This window comes from Lolium perenne, chromosome 3 (genome assembly GCF_019359855.2).
Source record: "Lolium perenne isolate Kyuss_39 chromosome 3, Kyuss_2.0, whole genome shotgun sequence".
Lineage (NCBI taxonomy): Eukaryota > Viridiplantae > Streptophyta > Magnoliopsida > Poales > Poaceae > Lolium > Lolium perenne.
Genome location: NC_067246.2, coordinates 314,785,678 through 314,810,100, shown reverse-complemented (window position 1 = coordinate 314,810,100; position 24,423 = coordinate 314,785,678). Strand labels below are relative to the sequence as shown.

The following is a 24,423-nucleotide window of genomic DNA, read 5'->3' as shown; positions in this document are numbered from 1 at the left end:
ATTACCCATACTCTCACTCAACAAGGTGGTGGATCGATCGATCGGGCGTGCAAATTAGGGGATCGAATCCGTTTTCGCACGCACACATCGATCGATCGCGATCAATCGAGCTATCCTCTTCTTATCTGTTAATTGCCCGAGAGCATATATCGCTCACTCACCTTAAAAGCCTATCCCGTACGTGATCGCGAGAGAATTTACAACATCGATCGATCGGCCGGCGATTATTTGCAGTCACCCGCGAAGAATCTATACTTTTCTTTGCTTGTTCTGGCCAATCGATCGGCGAATCGATGGATGCTTCCATATGCAGGCCTAGCTCTATATCTATAGCTACAGCTAATCTACGGCTAACTAGCTTGGTTCGTGGATCGAGGGATTGGATTCCATCTATGTCACTGCTGCTCGCTGCACTATCACTATGCATGCATATGGCATGATTCTCCCGCTGGCCGTCAGCCGTCGCTCACCGATCACATCACCAATGCAGTTAAATGAAGTCGCTATCTCTGCTCCGGCCGGCTACATATACGCCCGCGCGTATCAATCCTAGCTACTGCAATTTGCATCCTAGTAGAAGGTTCCATGAAATTGTGAACCTAACTAGTCCGTTGAACTGAAATACCGGTCTTTTGAGAAAGACTACACAATTATATTCTAACACTTCTATATATATGTCTAGGCCGGTGGGTTTTTTACGGCCTTAAAGCATCTCCAGCCGTTGGGGCTCCCCAGGCCAAAATCCGGCGCTATTTAGCGCCGGATGGATGTATTTTTTTTTTGGCCTGGGAGGCCCATTTTTGGCGAGCCTATGGTCGCTTGCTGACGCTCACCCACCGCGTGCATAGCGACGGTGAGTTGCCGGGAAGGGAAACCGTTGGAGTGCCCTCGACGCATTGAACCGCCGTAATGGTCCGCGAAGTGGTTTGGGGAGCCCAAACGCCTCGTCGGGAACGGTCGCAGTGGCCTCGACACGAGAACCGCCCCCGTAATGGAGCACGAACTCCGCGGAAGAGCAACCGCCGCTCTCTTCGTCGATAGACCTACATATAGAGTTTCCGACGGCCGACGCCATTCATCTCTTCTCTCATCACCATCCTCTGTCAGCATGCGCAATCTCTCTTTGCCTTCAGACACCGATAGCGAGGGGAAATCTCCTGGATGGCGCCATTGGTGGGACCGAGCTGCATCGTCTAGCAGCGACGATTCTCCGCCGCCGGGCAGCGAGGAGGAATGGGATGCCGACGAGGAGGAGGATGAAGAGGCCGAGGAAGAGGCTGAGGAGGAGGAGGAAGAGGCTGAGGACGCGGCGGCCCGGGCGAAGGCGCAGGCGGATGCGAAGGCGAAGGCGAAGGCGCAGCTGGCGAGCACCTTCGACAACGAGGAGTACACAACTTCCTCCGACAAGTCGAAGGACACCAGCTCTTCGGAGGAGGTGACGAGCCGGAAGCGTCACCGTCAGGACGATGAGGCGGGGCCATATAGGAAGAAGAAGTAGTTTAATTTTGTTTCAAAGTTTTTATATGCACTTTTATGTTTTTTCGAAGTTTTATATGTAATTTGTCTATGTTGCACCACTTAGTTTGTTCAAAGCTTTCGTTCGACGAGGGTATTGCCGTAGAACCAGAAATTTCCCCCGAAATGCATGCGTGCCGTATCCCGGGAAGACGATGCTACGACGATGATGATCGGCCTTTGTCGCCGACAAGTCGGGGCTACCAGACGATTCCAGCGCTTTTCTCTCCTCCGAAGTCCCTGAGCGCTCCCCAGGGGGACATGGTTGACATGGGTTCGCCGGATGGATGAAAGGCCAAATCCGGGCGAAAACGAGGATCCGGGGGTGCGACTGGGCCAGTTTCGTCCATCCGGATGAAAAAAAAGGCATCCTGGGGGCCTTCCCGGGGAGACGGCTGGAGACGTTCTTACATGTAGATCGTTGGATCTTTCTCAAGGAAGACGGCAAATATTTATTTTTAATACTGCGTTGAGTAGGATTTCAACCCATGATCCGATAAAAAGAGGCTATGCAATATATTTATTTTAGCACGTACATCTGTTCATGTCTAGGCTATTTCAAATTTTAGACATAGGTTTCATGTATCCCGCAAAATCTTTTCTATAACACTGCCAGGATAGGGTCTTAAACTTAATACATATTAGCTCTGATACCATATATAATTACATGCTCTAGCCATTTTAATCAAGAGCAATCTATTAGTAGGGACTACACAATTATATCTAACACCATGTACAGAAGAGGCATCGTTGCGATGGCACAAAGATCTTCTTTTAAGAAACACAATACAGACGATCACACACACAACTCCTATGAGCATCTTCGAGAGATTGAGATCTTGAGATTGAAGAAATCACCACATACGATTCGCTATCGATAAGGAACATCACCTCCCACTAGAATAATATTTTATTTTCATGAGACACCAAAGCATCAATCCTGAGATTCAATTTCTATTCGGTAGGCTAACACTATCTTCATAACATCCAACCGCGGATTAGTTCTCCCTCCAAAGATCCCTTTTGATATCTACAATTCACATACGTATCTTAATGCCTAAGCTACATCTATACTGCATCCGCAGAGTATCTACCGTGTTTAAATTCATAGGCTTCGGACATGCACGTCGGCGCGAATGAGATGCTGCGCGTACAAGTGTACAACCATTCCGTTCCATGCTGACCGCCCATTTCTTCACCGGCACGGCAAAATGCACACCGCCGCACTCACTTGCACGTGTGTGGTGTACGAAAAATTCTCATCATTGGTTAGATCTTATTTTAATCTTCCCCAAAGGGAATTATCGAACTACAGTATATTGGAGCACACTCTCTGAGAGTGAATAAACACGGCGGGGACATGTGCTCTCCCTATCTCCAGACGCATCATGCACCGCTCGCGGCACGGCACGTACGTACCGCCTCTATTTATAGCCTCTCCCGCCCCATCCTTTTCCACATCCCAGCATCAACAACCTCCAAATCCAAAGTACACACACACACTAATCATCAAGTACACATCCAGGCCAACAAGAAGCTACCAGAAGAAAGCATGTCGGGCGTGTGGGTGTTCCGGAACGGAGTGGTGAAGCTGGTGGAGAACCCGGCGTCGGCGGCCGCGGCAGCCGGCGGGGTGGTCCGGCGCAAGGCCCTGCTGCACACGCCCACCGGAGAGGTGGTGGCCTCCTACGCTTCGCTGGAGCGCAAGCTCACCGCGCTCGGCTGGGAGCGCTACTACGCCGGCGGCGGCGGGGCCGCCGGCGATTGCATGCTGAGGTTCCACAAGCGCTCCTCCGTCGACCTCATCTCCCTCCCCAAGGACTTCGGCCACTTCAGCTCCGTCCACATGTACGACGTCGTCATCAAGAACCGCGACGCCTTCCGCGTCATCGACGTCTAGGCCTAGCTGGCTGGCCAGTTCGACCAAAGGAAGCATAGCTCGCGCGCGCGCGCGCGTCGCCGCCACCGTCTCTCGCATATATCCATGACTTCGTCGATCTCCGACCGTTGATTTGTCTATCGTACGTCTCTATGACTCTATGTTTGTACGTACTCTTACGCGTGTATGTATATGTTCGTGGTGTATTGGCGTATATATAGCTTGCTACGTTGTGTATTAGGCTGTCCATGGATATGCAAGGTTGTTGTACGGTTGTGCCTCTCACTTTGTGTTCTTCTTTATCTCAAGGCACCATGAAAACATTCACCTCTTCTGTGAGAGCTCTTTTTTTTTGTAACAAAATAAGCAGTCATTTTATTTATTTATTTTCTAAAAACACAATTATCCCATAGACTCGTTGAAAAAAATGGTACAACTTTGACCCGCACAAAAAGGATCACACATCATACTTGTTTTGATCAAATTTCAAAAGGAGATTTTCCAATGAAAAATAATCTTTCATGGAATTTCGAAACAAAGGAACTTAATTTGCAGAGGTCATATATTTCTACATATTAAAAAACTCAAACCCCCTATGTTTTAGGGAATTCTCTTTTGAGAGTTGCATTACACACTTTCACACTTTTCTTCTCTCTCCCCTCTCTCTACCAAGATAGCACACAATTTCTCCACATGGACAATGTAATACTCCCTCCGTTCCTTGATATAAGGTGTATAGTTTTTTTCCGAAAAAAGCTCCAAAATATAAGGTGTACTGCGTAGGACCGCTCACTTGGCCATTTTTTTACGGAATCGATTTCATTTTCTTAGCTCATGCAAAGTCCTCTATTTTCTCAAAGCAATAATTCAGGGGTAATCTTGCCCAAAAATTTGTGTAACTTACCCTCAATGGGCATTTCTTAATTTCCGTGCCAAAAACTATACACCCTATATCTAGGAACGGAGAGAGTACATAATTTTAAATTTCTTGCATGAAAATTACCCGGGTTTTAAGGATAAATCTAGTACATGTTTATTCATACATTATCACTACCCCGTATGCCGGCAGCTCACCATCACCCTAAATGATTATAACATATTATTGACCACCTTTGCGATCCTCAAGACCTTGTTAATGGCTAGACACTTAATGCATCCCTGTCCTTTGTGTGAGGTCACAAGAATCATCATGAGGGATGACACCAACATGGGTTGTAAATTCAGAGTTACCAGTGAGGAAAAAAGAGTAAGAAAAGGGGTGAGGTGGTATACAAAGAAAGCTTTTCAATGTCATATCCTGGCATATACATAATAGAATATTTTCTTTGCATGAACGATGTTTTTTTTATGGAAAAAAGATTTCATCTCTCTTGCAGATTATTTTTCTTACATGTGTGTTGGCTTGGTCCTTACTCCGGTGTCTGGATCATAGGGAGTTATTTTCTGCATCATATAACCAACTAGAGTAGGTGGCCAAATATGTGTTTACACAATATGCATAGTATTTTAAGCTATGTTGTATCATTTCTCGTGATAAGGTTACGGGATGTGTACACTAGTTATGCAGATGTCACAAGTAAATTCCATGTGTCTGTATCTTCTTGGCGCCAACAAACGAGACCAACATTGATGGCAGCGCCCGTAGGTGTCGAAGTCCTTTTTGGAGTCATTGTGGGGGCTTACCGGATCAGATGATGGCGATATATGTGTCGCCACCCCGTGGGGATCATCTTTGGAGACATACATCGGCTGGACGAACATTTGTACAGCTTCGGTGGTTGGGCGGCGATCTATGTGTTCTTCTCCGCGGGGTCCTAGGTGGAGCTGTGTGGCATCTACCATCTACGATGACGAGTCTCGGCGGCATGGTGCAGCGGGGTCTCGGTGGCGCGCGTGTGACGATGGGCGCGCGGAGGGAGGTAGCGTTGTCTGGCATCATGGTGGTGTCAACGACATGAACGACGAATTTTATGGTGATATTTACCTTGAAGATTGCTTGGTGGTTCAGTGGAAGTGAGGGCTTTTATAACTTGTGCATGACATGCTCACTAAGAGTCTACTAGTATGGATGAGGTTTTCATTTTGTTTAGTGGGTGTTTCGGGATATGTAATGTTTTCGGTTTCTAGGTGATGAGAGTTTTTCTTTGTTTCAATAGGGCATAGGCCCCGTTGACATAATCTTCATTCCTTATCTGGTGGAGTGTTGTCTGCTGGCTTCGAGTATTTATTAGTGTATGATCTTTATTAGACCTTTGCTAAATCTATGCCTAATAATAAAGAAAATAAGATTTCCGTGGTTTGGTCCGCTCGTTTCGTCCGTCCTAAGCGTTAAGTTGGTCGCTAATTTGATTTCCCCGTCCGTCCGAAATTGGCCTGTCCTCGGTTACCCTAGTTTCTTCATACGGTACGGTCGTTTTTTTTGAGAGCACATACGGTACGGTCGTTCAAAGTGGGCCTATTGCTCGGCCGGGAGAGTTCCTGAGCACACGATCTCTAGATGCTTTTCATGATCCAAAATCCGGCGATCTGAAACACAACATGGTGCTAGCTAGCTTTGTATCATCAATCTTCAGCGGCGCGCACATCTAGCATCCGATCTGCTTCTAATTTTTCCGGCGACGTCGATTGTGCAAGGCATGAGCACTGAGCACTGAGCAGACATGGGCTGAGGCCGCTTCTATCTCCCCATCGTTTGGGTTCCGTGCGCGGCAGCCACCGCAGTGCCACACCAAAACTTTGTGCGAGTCATCTGGCGCGAAGAGGGTCGGTGCAGGAGATGCGTGTAGCAGTAGTGCCAGTCAGCCGTGCAGACGGGGCGCACCGGGGATTCGGGACGTAGTCAGGCACGAGGGACAGCGAGCGGTCCGTCCCGGGGAAGCTGGAAGGCGCCGGTCGTCTTTCCCCGGCGCGATGAGAAAGACAGATCGCTGCTCACATATGACTCCTCCGTGTTGCAGCATCGATCCTGGCCAGGCGGTGTGCGAGCCACCGCTGGCCGGGGAATACGCAGAGTGCAGGGTCGATGTTGTGGAGTTCATGGTTTTGATGGAGCAGCTGCGCCGACATCAACGAACACACAGCTGTGCCAGAGCGCGCCACCACAATGCTAGACAAACTGATGGTTCTGCGATCTGCTGCTCCTCACGTCAGATCTGGCGGTGTGTGATGGCTTGCCGACGACACCGGTGTCGTGCTAATGGTGCCAGACGAGGAGGCATGCCCCTTCCCATGGCTTCCGTCACGTCGTGGCTGGTTAGGGCTCCAATACCTCTGGGCCATCAATGGACTTGGACATACGCGAAGCTAGGGTCGCGTTCTACTAATCTACTGAGCCGCTAGGTGTTATCGATCTGATCACACAGCTTCATCAGGTGTCTATCTTAGTATCTTCGTGTTGTGTCTGATCTGAAGCAGCGGATCAGAAGCTTGAATGCTTTGTTTTTGTGCAATTCATCTTCCGTGTGAATCCTGGTAGAGTTCCATGAAGATTTTTCTCTTAATCATAGAAGGATGCTAATCATCCGTTGACAGTTCAGTGAGGCGGTTTCGTTCTACACGAGTGCAGCATCCAACATCTGATCTGACGACAGAGCGAAGGTCAAAGTCATGGTTCAACTTCATGTGCAATTGTGAAACATATAGAGTTATATTTAATGCCCACATCAAAAACCTGGAGCAACTTGATTGAGGTCCCGAGGCTTGGTGGAAAAGCTTTCTTTTGATAGGCCCTGTGCACCAAGCCTTTAGATATATGTATAAAAATATTGTGGTTCACATATTTTCCTACTGAAGTTTAGATATACAACAGATTGGTATATCAGAGTTTGTCAATAATAAACTTTATGATATTTTCATAATTTTTCATCTGATGGGCTCTCACAAGATAATTCGAAGTTGATCGAAAAGTGCTTTTGGCTCCCGAGCTCCACTGCTCTCGCCATTTTAAAAAATATATATATTTATAAGTCATAAAAAAATCTGAAACATAATTCTGGAGATTTTCAGTGATATATCTCACAATCATGCAAAATCTCAACCCAAAATTCTTTTTACTTTATGCTAGAAAAAAATAACAAAATGTGACATGTTTTTGGAGATATGAAAATAACTACTCTGCACTTTTGTCATTTTTGTGTAGCTTAAAATATAAAGTTTTTAAAATTGATATTTAACACGTTTGTGGGATACATTGTTGGCTATATGTAGATTTTTTTCAAAATTTTAAAACTCAAAAATATGATTTTTTATTTATTTAAAAAATGAGATCACTTGTGCCTATGTGCACCAAATCTCTGTCCGAAGTTGATGTACTATATGGTGATTGATCACAAGCAAGAGCCAACGGGTAAAAGCTTGTCTTGCCATATTTTGCACGTACATGTGTAACATTTTATATTACATGCGTATTTCATTTGTTAAAGATTTGAAGAATCTGATGTATAGGACTAAGCTACTTCTGAATCGGACATCGTTCCTTTTTCTATCAATCAACCACTAAAAGTTTTTTTTGTAGTAGTTGGGACATAAGTTCGAGGGAAGGAGATTGGTTGAGGTCCTAGAGCCATCATGAATGATCGTAAAAATAAAAGTCATCATGAATGACTCGTCCAAGCGTGTTTCGCCCGATGCAACGCACGGGCATTTTTACTAGTAAATTAATAAAACAAATAGTATGCATATTTTTGATGTAGTGGCCAAAGGGTACTCCTCCATTTTGAAAAAATAGAATAGGGAGGAAAGAGAACGCTTTTGACACAACGTCGCCCTCTGTCGTATGGATCATGTCGATGCATGTTGCATGGACGGTCCTTCCGTTCATTATTTTTTCTTGGTTTACATTCTACCTCCATGGATAAGAGGATTCGTGCATGCTTGCTTAGTTGCTTATTCACTTTAGACTAGTTTATTGCAAGGTTTTCCTCGGCATGGAGATACAAACTGTGCTGCTGCAATGCGCTTAGGCCATCTACAGCTGCCCGTAGGTCTGCACCCAGCCCAGCGCCCCCACGATTAAATTGATCCGTCTGTCCGCAGGATGGCCCGTCTGCCACTCCCAAAAATTATATTCGGGTGGAGGCAAAACCCCTACCCAGCCATGGACACCGTCACCGTCTGAGAACCCGAGGAACCCACCACAGTCACCACACCTGCTGTCGACGAGAGCGCCACCATGGTGGGCTCAAAGCGTGCCGCCTCCGCTGGCTGCGATAAAAAGGAAAAGGTGTCGAAGAAGCTGCTGACGCCAGAGGAGAAGTATGTCTAGGCTGCCAAGCGACGGTACCGGCGCGCCAATTTCAAGTTGAGGCAAACCCAGCAGGCGGCTGAACAAGCCGTGAGGGTGGCCGCCGCGCTAGCCTTTTAGATGCAGGCGAACGCCAACACGCATGTGAGGCTGCCGCATGCCATGGTTGTGGCTATGCTCTACATGAGAGAGGATCGTTGCCAATGCTCCTCCAACTCATCAGGCCCCATCGGTGAGCTTGGTAAGTTCCAAGGTACGGCCTCTGATTTCGCCGCCCGCAATGCCTTTCCCCTGTATGCAGGTCCATGCGCCATCCCTATTTGCCACCTGCTCATCTCATATCTTGCAAAACGCCGGGGCTACCCTGGGTCTTGACCTGAACCGCACACTTTGTGTGTATTCCGGTCGAGCTACCTCACACAAGACTCGAGCGGTGCTAGCGGAGGACATACCGGCGCCCCACAACCTATATGATGAAATGACATCGCCCGGCTTGACGATGGACGACCCGGTACGCTCACTCTCTATCTCTCCCTTGTGTGTACTTTATCATGCATCATACTCATCTCACCGTCCGGTGACCCGTATGCCTACCAAGAGAAGGGGTCTGAGGCCAATTCAGGCGATGATCTATGGTGGCGGCCTTGGGATAGAGACACGGGATCCCACGACACAAACGCAGTAGCCGTGGACACATACCCAGTAGTCGTGGAGGTAGGACCTAGGGGTAGACGTCGAGGACTACCCATTGTTCTATCCCCAGCCAACGCAACATGCAACGGCCATTTGCTCTGACAATGAGGATGGATTACATGAGGGCGGGGACACGTTGGGGCTTGATCAAGCCGTGGCTAGCTGTCTCGGCGTGGGCGTTGGCAATAAGAAAGGGAGCCATAGGAACTCCGGCTTTACCGACAACGACGACGAAGTGATCTACGTCTCTTGGCTCGCCGTTAGCCAAGACTCCATAAACGGATCCCAGAAAAAATGCCATGCATATTGGCGCAAGGTTAACCTAGAATACCATGAGAGCAAGCTTCACAAGACCTTCTGCATCTACATCAGATGCAATGAGGAATCCATCAAAAAAAGATGGGCTAGCTACATCAAGCAAGAGACACACAAGTTCTGCACCGCGATCGACCATGTCGTTAGCCACCCGGAGCGGCAAAAACACTATTCAAGTGGTAAGGACATGGGCATCATCATTCCATATATGTACATGCCTTGGCATATCCTCGCAATTTGCATTTGTAGGTTCCCCGGGCCTTGAAGTATTTCTAGGCAAAATGGAACAAGGGCTTCCACATGGTCCATTATTAGAACAAGTTGAAAGAGGCTCCCAAGTGGAAGATAGGCTATACAACCTACAACTAAGCTCTCAAGAATGGCACAGCTATGGTCGTCGTCAACGGCGAAGATGATGCCCTGGCCATAATGCACTTACATCTCATTCCAGGGGCCAAAAATCCACCAAGACCGATCTCGCCCGCGAAGCTTCAACTTACGTTGAGCGAGGCCTTGAAGGTGATGCTAGCCGACTCTCAAGATGCCATGGCCAAGTGGATCGAGAATAATCAGCTGCAGAAAGGGGCCACTGCTGCCATCTACATCAACCTCAGCAAAGAGGCCATAAAGGTGCAAAGGCTTGATGTCGTGGCCAAGTGTCTGGCGGAGGACACTAGGATCATGCTCGCCAACTTGAGCAACATGGATGATGACCAGCGCTCATGGTTCGAAAATATGCCCGTCGAGATCCGCCAACGGGACACCTGATCGCCCGTGTCTACATCGTGATCACTATGGCCTCATTCTAACCTTGCTACTCATGGCCCTCTTGTTCCCCTTTTGGACTTAATTTCATACTCTACTATGCCTGACATGGATATTCCTAGTTAGGCCTACGGCTTATGTCACCCTGGTGCGTATTTTGGAGATGCCCATGATGGTAGAAGTTGAAACCCACGAGATAAATCTTGCTAGATAAGGAACGGCCCACCAAATGAGTCGACATACTTCTAGTTAGGTAGGAAATACATGTAAACCGACCCGGACTAGACTATGAGACCTAGCCTCCAATATAAAGGCTAGGAGGAGCCAATAGGAGGATCATCGAATCATTGATGTAAACCCTAGCTAGCTTGTTCTAGTTACAGTGCTTTAGCCTCATAATCAAATCTGTCAGATAGCCTTGTCTGAGCAATCAACGAAACTACCTGATGCATGTCAAATGCATAGATGAAATTTGTACTTTGTTATCACATATTCCCACATATTTGCAACATATATGATGTTATTTCCATGTTTTAAAATATTTATGGGAATTTACCAATTATCTCCTTTATTTGGGTTATAACTCTACAGAACATGAAAACCATGTTTATGTATTTTTCACTTTCAGAGACCTATACAGAGTCAAATTGAGCTAGGATTTCGGAGACGTCATTTTTTCACCAGAAGAAGCAAGATATGCACTTGGACCAGACCTAGAGGGCCTGGAGGCCCAAAAGAGGCCAAGAGGCGCGCCCACCTTGCCCGGGCATGCCACCCCCCTCTTTCGGCCGTCGATCATCCAATCTACTTGATTCTTTCACCAACCGACGTATTTTGACCTAAAAATCACTATATATATGACCATGAGGGTTCTCTGGAGGAGAGCATCACAGAAACACAGAAACAAAAAAACGGAGGTTGCAACAGAGAAGATTGGAGAGGGGAACTCTGCCGGAGCCGCCACCTGAGGGATCTCCACCTTCTCCAACGTCTTCCTCATCATCACCATGATCAAGGGGGAGTAGTCCACCTCTGGACTACGGGTTTGTGGCAGTATAGCTTGATCTATTTTTCTCATGTTCTTTTTTGTTCTTAGTACCATATGAGCTTCCCAACATGATTATGGTCGTATATGTAATTCCTATGTGGTGGATCTTTATTCTATAATATTGTGCTATGAGATCTGATTATATTATGTGTGAGATGTATTGATAGATGCATATTATGTACCCCGTTCTTAAGTATTGACTCTAGTCCAGCTTGTATGCTAGAACATGTGTGGGGTGATGTGTGTATTAGATGGAGTAACATTGTTTTAGTGATTGGATCGTGACAATAAATTCAAGATCTATTATGGCTTTGCCTTTTCTTTTGCTACCTCACTAGAGATAAGTTGAATGCATGTTCTATGTTCGTCACGTGACAGAAGTGATGATCTTGTTTGTTCAAGATAGCATAATTGATATTTAAACATCATGTCAAAGTAGTTATGGCTATGCTCTGTTAATTCTTACTACAATATTGCATGTAGTTTTCCCTTTCTTGTGGAGTATAAGAGATACGTGTAGCATCATATCTATGTTAGGACGTGATGCCCCTATGAATGCGTATTTTACACATATTAGAGTTATATTATTTATATCTCATTGATTAATTGTTATTATCCACTACAACTTAAAAGATACAATAGTTAAGTGAACCCATGAACCCCGGTCCAACTTTTATCTAAAGAAACACCTTTTCATTTTCATTTTCATTTATCTTACATTCTATTTTCTGCATCATTTGAATCCAAAAATACAAAATTATTTACCTATCTTTAGTACATGCAAAAACCCAAAAAACAATCAACCTTTACTGTTTTTTACTTAGATTACTTTATTTTTTTTGTTTACTTTGCTTTTGTTACTACTTTTATTTACTCTTACTTACACGAAACCTTGTGCTTGACAAACACACGATGGAGTTGGAGACACAAGGCTTTATTTTACTTTGCAGGATTGCTAGAAGAAGAGGAGGATGGACAACTCTTTGCTCAATTCCCCAAGAGTTCGATATAACCCTCGAGTCACCTTTGTGGGGAAAATATCTTCCTAACTACACACTACACTTGGAGTCGCAACATTATCACCACCAACACACCACCTTTCCCGAAACCCTAAGTTCATAACCATGGACATTGTCGAGGTGACCCCTCGTCAATGCCCATTGTATAATGGACTACATTAGACGTAATTTGTGCCACTGATGTCGCGGTTTGAATGGCCTAAATAGGGACAAAATTCATCTATGTAGCTAAAAAAACATGGCCTACATTGGAGTACGAAATGCGCCGCGCCACTAGGGGCGGCCCCAGACGAAAACGGACAATCGTGGATCAAAGGCTGATTTCACGTCCCGACCCAACGCAAAAGTCTGCACACAGTTACGTTTGGTGACCAAAATGCGTCGGGTCGCTGGAGTTGTCCTAACTTTAGACTAGAGAAAGGGCATAAGGGCATCTTCAGGGCCTGATTCAAGCGAACCAAAAGTAGCCGTTTGTGTCCGGTCGGAAACAAAATAGGTAAAACCCCATACCAGGGGCCCAACACAAACTGATCGAGTTGTCTGCACCAACGCATCCATGGTCCAAATTTAGGGAGGCAATGCATCGACGCGGACATGTGGAAAACCAATTTTCTATTTGCATTGAGCCTTTCTAGGCCCGCCCGTCAATGAGACATAATAATAAGTACTTGTGATTAATATTTTATTTCAAAATGGCCATATTTATACATATGGTTAAAGGATTGCATAAAAAGTATGGCGGCCGTACCAACTTGCCGTCACATGGCCTACCACATCCGAGGCTACTCGTAGCCGAGCCGCCTACTAGCCACCGGCATGCCCTGATAGCTCGGTGTCGCAGGGGCTCATCCGCGAGGCGTAAACCTCACCCTCATCCTGAGAAAGGTGGTGGGCCATGCTAGCCTCCTGACAACGGAAGGTGCGGTCCATGGATGTGAGGGTGACATCACGGATGCGGAGACGCGTGTCTTCCTCCTCCTTGCGATGCTCTGGTCATCCATGTCGGTTTCGTAGCGGACTTGATCCCGCGTCACGAACTCAAACGCCTTGGCCATCGTTGCGGCCCCTCCTCCATCTCCCGGTTCTCCTGGTCCACCCGGTCGCGGCTGCTCCTGTCGCCTCACCACCATCACCTCCTCCCACACCACGTGGTGACGGGCCGTTGGGGATGACAACCTGGCTACCCGCATGACCTCGCTGCGGTCGATGCAAGCTTGCTTTGCCGCTGCCCTAGCTCGATGTCCCTCGGAACGTTCTCAAACGACGCGAGCAGCACACATTGCTCGTCGGCCACGTCCATGGCCTCGTGGTCGAGGTCGTTCTCTTGATCGAGATCAACGTACTCGGGCTTGATAGGCACGGGCTCACGCACACCCATCATCAGGAGGCTCAGGGCCTCCTACGAATACCGCAAATGTAGTCGTGCCTCTATGAGACTTTTCGACGCCTTGGCCTCCACCTAGGGAATCGACGGGAAGGTTCCCTATCCTAAGTGGCAGCTGCCTGCACCACTGCAACCGCCTCCTCCCCCGTCCCATCGACATATGGGTCGTACAGCTCAACATGTCGGACGTATGCGGCGGCCTTCTCCGCCTATTATGATGTCGTCGCGACAATGTCGCCGGAGTCCGCGTCGGGCGTGTGCCATAGTGGTCAGGCGGCTCCAAGTGTGGTTGTGCTTGGTCATGCATGGATGCTAGGATTTAGAGATACAATCTGAGCAAGGGTTTCGTTGACCCTTATCGCCGAAAGTTGTCGCCCATTTATAACCTCGCCGAAGGGCAGAAAAGGTCGGGCGCTCACTCCAAGTTTCCCGTGCCGGTGAATCGGTGGCCGTGCGCAGAATCACTAGTCGCCGACTGCGGGACTCGACTAATTGCCATTATTAGTCGATGATGGTGGCAGAAAACAATTACGTCGAGCCGCTGGAGCTGCCCTAAACGGAAACGGTCACACAAATCCATTCACCCGATTTTTCTATCTATGGCCTAACCCAAATAGATAAAAATGAATATTTTTATGCCCGAAATGCGTCGGCCCCTGAAGATGCCATAAGAAAGCAAACCCTTGCAGGTTCTATTTTCACATCTAGCAACAATCATATTTTCCAATAACAAACCAAACAAAAAATATATTCTTAGGAGTTAGGACACAAAACTGAGAACATAGATAAAGGTAAAGGCGCTATGCAACTGAAAAAAAAGATATATGAAGTTGCACAAACATGTATGATTCTCGGGTGTTCACAAATAACAATGCAAATAAATCTAACGGTTCTAAGTCAATCTAGAACTAACTTAACTCCTGATCGATCTATATTAGCAAAAAAGCGATAAAATTAAGAAAATAAATAAGGAAATAACCTGTAGAAATATAAATATTTTTTAAAACTGATAAAATGGAAATAATTATTTAGCAAAATAAAGTAAGCAAATGAAAAAAACAACAGACAGGCATTCGTACGAATTTCCCGGCCCAGTAGACCAATGGAAGAGAATGTGTTCTTTATTAGCCTGCAATGTGCCCAACGGATCTAGTTGGACCGTAAAATTGAATTATGGGCTCACTGGCATGAAAATAAGAGAAAATTCAGGCGGCATGGATTCTGCCCTTAGGCTAAAAGTGGAGGAGGCCAGGTTCAAGCCATTTTTTCTTTTTCCCAACCCAGTAGCCCAACTGCATCCTTCTTTTTCTGTTTTGCAGTGGACGAACTAACTTTCGCAGCGTGGTGAATTGCTATCTCAATTTTTTGTCCTTTGATTTTATTTATATGATGGATTTTTTTCAAGCTATTACTTTTTGATAAAGGTCCACAAATATATTCATAATCTTCAATAGCAGTACATGAAAACAAAAAGTTGATAAAAATTACAAAAAGTTTTTAACCACCTAGCGAAGACTACAAGCACCCGAACAAGTCGAAGGCGCCGTCGTCCTCGCCCCTCCCTCATTGGAGCCAGGCAAAATTTCTCGTAGTAGAGCTTGTTACAGTAGACAGATAAAAAATTATCGTGCTAAGGCACCAAAAGACCAACACAAGAGTACATCAATCATCGCCGTTGAAGAGAAGTGTAGGTCGAAAGAGACACCAACCAAGTCTAGCAAGATCTGCCAGAGATAAACACTCACATGCCCTCCGACGAATCTAGACGTACCATCAAAACATAAGCTAGACGGGAAGGATTTTATTTCATCTTCAAAGTCCCTGCTGGCACGCCTTCCTATGTAGAACACAAAACCCTAAACATACTGAGGAACTGCATGTATTCATGTTAACATTTTTATATTTGCAGTAACTTTTCACGTGTACTCTCTCCATTGAGTAATTGAAAGCGTATAATTCAGCATTGCTTGTAGTCAAAGTGTATATGTATATGTTGTGATCAAATTTTTTAAAATTATTAAACATTTATGTATATTTATTCATACTACTTAGCATATTATAACCAATAAAAATAATAGCATGCTATAGCACCGATTTAGTGTTGCTATAGGAAGTGTCCATGCTACGTCATTAAATGTAAAATAGCGTGCTATAGCGCTGCTAAACCACGTTAAATAACATACATAGTGTTAGATATATATTGTATATTGTAGTTTCCCCATATGTTAGGGGTTTCCTGCATATTTGCACCTATACCTGTATTATATATTGTGGCCTTTCGATCCCTGGTAATACAACAAGTCTATTACCCTAACATGGTATCAGAGCTACGTTAGCTCCTCTCCTCGCAGCCGTCGCCACCGCCCGCCCCGGCTTCCTGCCGCCGCGCCCGGCCGCCGCCGCCGCCGCATCTTCCTCACCGCCCACCCCGTCCCGCCCTCTACCGCCGATTGTCGCCCCCATCCGGCCGCCCGTGCCGGCCGTCCCCCCACCCCCCGTCTCGCCTCCCGCGCCGGCCGTCGCCCCCGCCCCTTGCCGATCGCGCCCGGCCCAGCCGTCTCCCGCCGCCCCGCCACCCCGGCCTCTCTAGCCGCCACGGCCGCCCCGCCGCCCCGTCCCCTCCCTCCGCCGGCCGCCCCGTCTCCCGCCTCCCCGCCGCCAGGCCGCCCCGCCGCCAGGCCGTCTCCGCGTCTGCCTCTGTTTCGATCTCTGAGAAAAAAAACATGTCTTCCTCGTCGGGCTATCTTGCGATTCCTCGCTGCCCGGTGATTTTTGATGGCGCGGATTATCCTGATTTCGCTGCCTTCATGTGCATCCACGTGCGCGGTATTCGTCTTTGGGGTGTGCTTTCTGGCGAGGTCCTCTGTCCGCCGCGCCCCACCGCTCCTACGGCGCCTATTCCACCGACGCCGGTTGCCCTTGCCCCCAATGCTACTCAGGAGGTCAAGGATGCAGCCAAGAGTGCTGATGATACTGCTCTGACTGAGTATGACCGGAAGGTCCAGGAGTATTCTACAGCTGTTGCGACGTACCGGCTGGATCTGACTGACTACACTCAGTGGATAGATGAGGATGCTCGTGCTGCTGCTGTTCTCACTTCTAGTGTTCTGCCTCAGTATGCTGCTGAGTTCATGGGTCTTCCCACTGTTGCTGCTCAGTGGGCTTTTCTTCGTCAGCGCTATCAGCCGTCTGGGGATGCTCTTTACCTGTCTGTGGTTCGCCAGGAGCATGCTCTTCAGCACGGTGATTCCACTATTGATGAGTTCTATACTCAGAGTGCTGCTATCTAGCGTCAGCTTGATTCTGTTCGTACAGCTCTGTGTGCCACCTGTCCCTGTTGTCTGACTATGCGCGGGGATCTGGAGTTTCAGCGCGTATTTGAGTGCTCCGCAATGAGTTTGAGCCTCGTCGTGCCCAGCTGCTCGCCAGTGGTCGTGTTCCGCTCTCTGAGGTACTATCTGAGCTTCGTGCTGAGGAGACTCGTCTTCGTGGTGCTGGTCTTCTTGAGGTTCCCTCTGTACTTGCTGCTCGTGGTCTTCCTGTGCCGTCTGCTCGTGATCCTCCTGTGCCGTCGGCTTTGTTGCGGTCTCCAGTACCGCCAATACTTTCTACTCCTCCGGTCTAGGGCCAGAGTCAGCCTCAGCAGCCTCGTGGTATGACAACACCTCCTCGTCCTCCCTGCTCCTACTGTGGCAAGCCTGGCCACGATGTCTCTAGCTGCTGGAGGAGGGATCCCAGTTTATGTCAGCAGTACCATGCTCATAAGCAGCAGGCTAGTTCTTCAGGATCTTCTGCAGTTGCACTGTCCGATCAGGACATTATCCGTGGTCTTCGTGGTCTGCTCCCTGCTACAGGCTCTTCCTCGACGGGTACTGCTGGTTCTATGTATGACTCTTATGGCACCGCGCGGCCACCATCTTCTACATAGTAAGGTACGTCATCCCCGTGGTATCTGGATTCTGGAGCTTCTTTTCATATGACTTATGAGTCTTCTATTCTTTCTGATCTTCGCTCTCTTATTTCTCATGTCCGTGTTAGCACGGCTGATGGTACCTCACTTCCTATTTCTAGTCGAGGCACCCTCTCTACTACCTCTTTCTCTATTCCTGATGTTTCTCATGTTCCTAGTCTTAAGATGAACCTTTTTCTGCTAGTCAGCTTACTGATTCTGGTGTCGCATCATTCTTGATGCTGATTCTTGTGCTGTTCAGGACCGCCGTACACAGGCCCTGGTTGGAGCTGGCCCTCGCAGCCTTGAGTCTCCAGGGCTATGGGAGTTAGACTCGCTTTGTGTTCCATCTGCTGACACTTCTTCTGCCAGTTCTCCTGCGGTTGCTGCTTTCGTCACTGGCTCTTTTCAGCAGTGGCATCATCGGGCTTCATCGGCTGGGTCACCTTTGTGGCTCCTGTTTATTGTCATTAGTGCGTCGTGGTCTTCCGGGGTCTGTCTCAGGAGATGTGTCTTTAAATTATCAGGGTTGTAGGTTAGGCAAACAGATTCAGCTTCCCTATCCTACTAGTGTGTCTGTATCTCAGCGACCTTTTGATTTAGTTCATTTAGATGTTTTGGGTCCGGCTCCCTTTGCTTCAAAAGGGGGCCATCGATACTATATTTTATTCATTGATGATTTCTCACGGTATAGCTGGTTGTTTTTTATGCGCTCTCGCAGTGAGGTGCTCTCTATTTATCAGCGCTTTGTGGCCATGGTTCGTACTCATTATTCCACGCCTATTCGTTTGTTTCGTGCTGATTCTGCAGGTGAGTATATCTCCCAGCACCTGCGTGGTGTCCTTGCTGAGCAGGACACCCTCGCTCAGTTCTCGTGTCCCGGCGCCCATGCTCAAAATGGTGTCGCCGTGCGTAAGCATCGTCATATTCTTGAGACTACCCGTGCTATGATGATTGCTTCCTCTCTTCCACCGCATTTCTGGGCTGAGGCTGTCGCTACGTCGACTTACCACATTAACATTTAGCCTTCTGCTGCCCTTCAAGGTGGCATTCCTCTCGAGCGTCTCTCTGGTAGTTCTCCACACTACTCGACTCTTCGTTTATTTGGTTGCATTTCCTATGTCCTCCTACCTCCTCGTGAACGCATGATACGTCTCAAACGTATCTATAATTTCTCATGTTCCATGCTACTTTTATGATGATACTCACATGTTTTATACACACTTTATGTCATTATTATGCATTTTCCGGCACTAACCTATTGACGAGATGCCGAAGAGCCGATTCTTTGTTTTCTGCTGTTTTTGGTTTCAGAAATCCTACAAAGGAAATATTCTCGGAATTGGACGAAATCAACGCCCAGGGTCTTATTTTTCCACGAAGCTTCCAGAAGACCGAAAGGGATACGAAGTGGGGCGACGAGGCGCCGCCACCATAGGGCCGCGCGGCCAGAGGGGGGCCCGCGCTGCCCTATGGTGTGGGCCCCTCGTCAGCCCTCCAACCTTGCCCTTCCGCCTACTTATAGCCTTCGTCATGAAAACCCCTGTACCGAGAGCCACGATACGGAAAACCTTCCAGAGACACCGCCGCCAATCCCATCTCGGGGGATTCAGGAGATCGCCTCCGGCACCCTACCGGAGAGGGGAATCATCTCCCGGAGGACTCTTCATCACCATGATCGCCTCCGGATTGATGTGTGAGTAGTTCACCCCTGGACTATGGATCCATAGCAGTAGCTAGATGGTTGTCTTCTCCTCTTGTGCTATCATGTTAGATCTTGTGAGCTGCCTATCATGATCAAGATCATCTATTTGTAATGCTACATGTTGTGTTTGTTGGGATCCGATGAATATGGAATATTATGTCAAGTTGATTATCAATCTATCATATATGTGTTGTTTATGATCTTGCATGCTCTCCGTTGCTAGTAGAGGCTCTGGCCAAGTTGATACTTGTAACTCCAAGAGAGAGTATTTATGCTCGATAGTGGGTTCATGCCTCCATTAAATCTGGGATAGTGACAGAAAGTTCTAAGGTTGCGGATGTGCTGTTGCCACTAGGGATAAAACATCGATGCTTTGTCTAAGGATATTTGTGTTGATTACATTACGCACCATACTTAATGCAATTGTCTATTGTTTGCAACTTAATACTGGAAGGGGTGCGGATGCTAACCCTAAGGTGGACTTTTTAGGCATAGATGCATGCTGGATAGCGGTCTATGTACTTTGTCGTAATGCCCGATTGAATCTCACTCTACTCATCATGATATGTATGTGCATTGTTATGCCCTCTTTATTTTTCAATTGCCCAACTGTAATCTGTTCACCCAACATGCTATTTCTTATTGGAGAGACACCACTAGTGAACTGTGGACCCCGGTGATAGCGTGTATACACACGTCCGTTGGGAACCCCAAGAGGAAGGTGTGATGCGTACAGCAGCAAGTTTTCCCTCAGTAAGAAACCAAGGTTTATCGAACCAGTAGGAGCCAAGAAGCACGTTGAAGGTTGATGGCGGCGAGATGTAGTGCGGCGCAACAACAGGGATTCCGGCGCCAACGTGGAACCTGCACAACACAACCAAAGTACTTTGCCCCAACGAAACAGTGAGGTTGTCAATCTCACCGGCTTGCTGTAACAAAGGATTAGATGTATAGTGTGGATGATGATTGTTTGCAGAAAACAGTAGAACAAGTATTGCAGTAGATTGTATTCGATTAAAAGAATGGACCGGGCTCCACAGTTCACTAGAGGTGTCTCTCCCATAAGATAAATAGCATGTTGGGTGAACAAATTACAGTTGGGCAATTGACAAATAGAGAGGACATGACAATGCACATACATGACATGATGAGTATTGTGAGATTTAATTGGGCATTACGACAAAGTACATAGACCGCTATCCAGCATGCATCTATGCCTAAAAAGTCCACCTTCAGGTTATCATCCGAACCCCTTCCAGTATTAAGTTGCAAACAACAGACAATTGCATTAAGTATGGTGCGTAATGTAATCAATAACTACATCCTCGGACATAGCATCAATGTTTTATCCCTAGTGGCAACAAGACATCCACAACCTTAGAACTTTCTCACATCGTCCTGCATTTAATGGAGGCATGAACCCACTATCGAGCATAAATACTCCCTCTTGGAGTTAAGAGTAAAAACTTGGCCAGAGCCTCTACTAATAACGGAGAGCATGCAAGATCATAAACAACACATAGGTAATAGATTGATAATCAACATAACATAGTATTCTCTATCCATCGGATCCCAACAAACACAACATATAGCATTACAGATAGATGATCCTGATCATGATAGGCAGCTCACAAGATCAGACAATGAAGCACATGAGGAGAAGACAACCATCTAGCTACTGCTCACTCATCAATCCGGAGGCGACCATGGCGGTGAAGAGTCCTCCGGGAGATGATTCCCCTCTCCGGCAGGGTGCCGGAGGCGGTCTCCTGAATCCCCCGAGATGGGATTGGCGGCGGCGGCGTCTCTGGAAGGTTTTCCGTATCGTGGCTCTCGGTACTGGGGCTATTATCGACGGAAGCTTAAATAGGCGGAAGGGCAGGTCAGGGGGCCACACGGGGGCCCCACACACCAGGTCGGCGCGGCCAAGGGCCAGGCCGCGCCGCCCTAGTGTTTGGCCACCCCGTGGCCCCACTTCGTCTCCTCTTCGGTCTTCTGGAAGCTTCGTGGAAAAATAGGCCCCTGGGCGTTGATTTCGTCCAATTCCGAGAATATTTCCTTACTAGGATTTCTGAAACCAAAAACAGCAGTAAAACAAGAATCGGCTCTTCGGCATCTCGTTAATAGGTAAGTGCCGGAAAATGCATAAATATGACATAAAGTATGCATAAAACATGTAGATATCATCAATAATGTGGCATGAAACATAAGAAATTATCGATACGTCGGAGACGTATCAGCATCCCCAAGCTTAGTTCCTGCTCATCCCGAGCAGGTAAACGATAACAAAGATAATTTCTGGAGTGACATGCCATCATAACCTTGATCATACTATTGTAAGCACATGCAATGAATGCAGCGATCAAAACAATGTAAATGACATGAGTAAACAAATGAATCATAAAGCAAAGACTTTTCATAAATAGTACTTCAAGACAAGCATCAATAAGTCTCGCATAAGAGTTAACTCATAAAGCAATAATTCAAGGTAAAGGTATTGAAGCAACACAAAGGAAGATGAAGTTTCAGCGGTTGCTTTCAACTTGTAACATGTATATCTCATGGATATTGTCAATGTAAAGTAATATAACAAGTGCAATATGCAAGTATGTAGGAATCAATGCACAGTTCACACAAGTGTTTGCTTCTTGAGGTAGAGAGAAATAGGTGAACTGACTCAACATAAAAGTAAAAGAAAGGTCCTTCAAAGAGGAAAGCATCGATTGCTATATTTGTGCTAGAGCTTTAGTTTTGAAAACAAGAAACAATTTTGTCAACGGTAGTAATAAAGCATATGAGTTATGTAAATTATATCCTACAAGTTGCAAGCCTCATGCATAGTATACCAATAGTGCCCGCACCTTGTCCTAATTAGCTTGGATTTACATGGATTATCATAGCATAGCACATGTTTCAACCAAGTGTCACAAAGGGGTACCTCTATGCCGCCTGTACAAAGGTCTAAGGAGAAAGCTCGCATTGGATTTCTCGCTTTTGGTTATTCTCAACTTAGACATCCATATCGGGACAACATAGACAACAGATAATGGACTCCTCTTTAATGCATAAGCATTCAACAACAGATAATATTCTCATAAGAGATTGAGGTTTGTTGTCCAAACTGAAACTTCCACCATGGATCATGGCTTTAGTTAGCGGCCCAATGTTCTTCTCTAACAATATGCATACTCAAACCATTTGATCATGATAAATCACCCTTACTTCGGACAAGACGAACATGCATAGCAACTCACATGATATTCAACAAAGAGTAGTTGATGGCGTCCCCAGAAACATGGTTATCGCTCAACAAGCAACTTAATAAGAGATAAAGTGCATAAGTACATATTCAATACCACAATAGTTTTTAAGCTATTTGTCCCATGAGCTATATATTGCAAAGATAAAGAATGGAAATTTTTAAAGGTAGCACTCAAGCAATTTACTTTGGAATGGCGGAGAAATACCATGCAGTAGGTAGGTATGGTGGACACAAATGGCATAGTGGTTGGCTCAAGGATTTTGGATGCATGAGAAGTATTCCCTCTCGATACAAGGCTTAGGCTAGCAAGGTTGTTTGAAACAAACACAAGGATGAAGCGGTGCAGCAAAACTCACATAAAAGACATATTGTAAACATTATAATACTCTACACCGTCTTCCTTGTTGTTCAAACTCAATACTAGAAATTATCTAGACCTTAGAGAAACCAAACATGCAAATCAGATTTTAGCATGCTCTATGTATTTCTTCATTAATAGGTGCAAAGTATATGATGCAAGAGCTTAAACATGAGCACAACAATTGCCAAGTATCACATTATTCAAGATATTATACCAATTACCACATATATCATTTTCCAATTCCAACCATATAACAATTTAACGAAGAAGAAACTTTCGCCATGAATACTATGAGTAAAGCCTAAGGACATATTTATCCATATGCAACAGCGGAGCGTGTCTCTCTCCCACACATTGAATGCTAGGATCTATTTTATTCAAACAAAACAAAAACAAAAACAAACAGACGCTCCAAGCAAAGTACATAAGATGTGACGGAATAAAAATATAGTTTCAGGGGAGGAACCTGATAATGTTGTCGATGAAGAAGGGGATGCCTTGGGCATCCCCAAGCTTAGACGCTTGAGTCTTCTTGATATATGCAGGGGTGAACCACCGGGGCATCCCCAAACTTAGAGCTTTCACTCTCCTTGATCATGTTGTATCATCCTCCTCTCTTGATCCTTGAAAACTTCCTCCACACCAAACTCAAAACAAACTCATTAGAGGGTTAGTGCATAATTAAAATTCACATATTCAGAGGTGACACAATCATTCTTTATACTTCTAGACATTGCACAAAGCTACTGAAAGTCAATGGAATCGAAAAATCCATCAAGCATGACAAAACAGGCAATGCAAAATAAAAGGCAGAATCTGTCAAAACAGAACAGTTCGTAAAGACGTATTTTTAACAGGCACCAGACTTGCTCAGATGAGAAAACTTAAAACTAATGAAAGTTGCGTACATATCTGAGGATCACTCACGTAAATTGGCATAATTTTCTGAGTTACCTACAGAGAATTAGACCCAGATTCGTGACAGCAAAGAAAACTGTTTCTGCGCAGTAATCCAAATCTAGTATCATCCTTCTATTAGAGACTTTACTTGGCACAACAATGCAATAAAACTAAGATAAGGAGAGGTTGCTACAGTAATAACAACTTCCAAGACTCAAATATAAAATAAAAGTTGCTGTAGTAAAATAAACACATGGGTTATCTCCCAAGAAGTTATTTCTTTATAGCCATTAAGATGGGCTCAGCAATTTTAATGATGCACTCGCAAGAAATAGTATTTGAAGCAAAAGAGAGCATCAAGAGGCAAATTCAAAACACATTTAAGT

General features: G+C 46.1%; 1 protein-coding gene across 1 annotated transcript; it reads left to right on the top strand.

Moving 5' to 3' along the window:
- Positions 1–2,955: 2,955 nt before the first annotated feature.
- LOC127345527 (flowering-promoting factor 1-like protein 2) lies at positions 2,956–3,679 on the top strand. Its single transcript, XM_051372009.2, has one exon. It carries the CDS (start codon positions 3,068–3,070, stop codon positions 3,413–3,415), a length of 348 nt encoding a protein of 115 aa, XP_051227969.1. The 5' UTR covers positions 2,956–3,067; the 3' UTR covers positions 3,416–3,679.
- Positions 3,680–24,423: the final 20,744 nt, after the last annotated feature.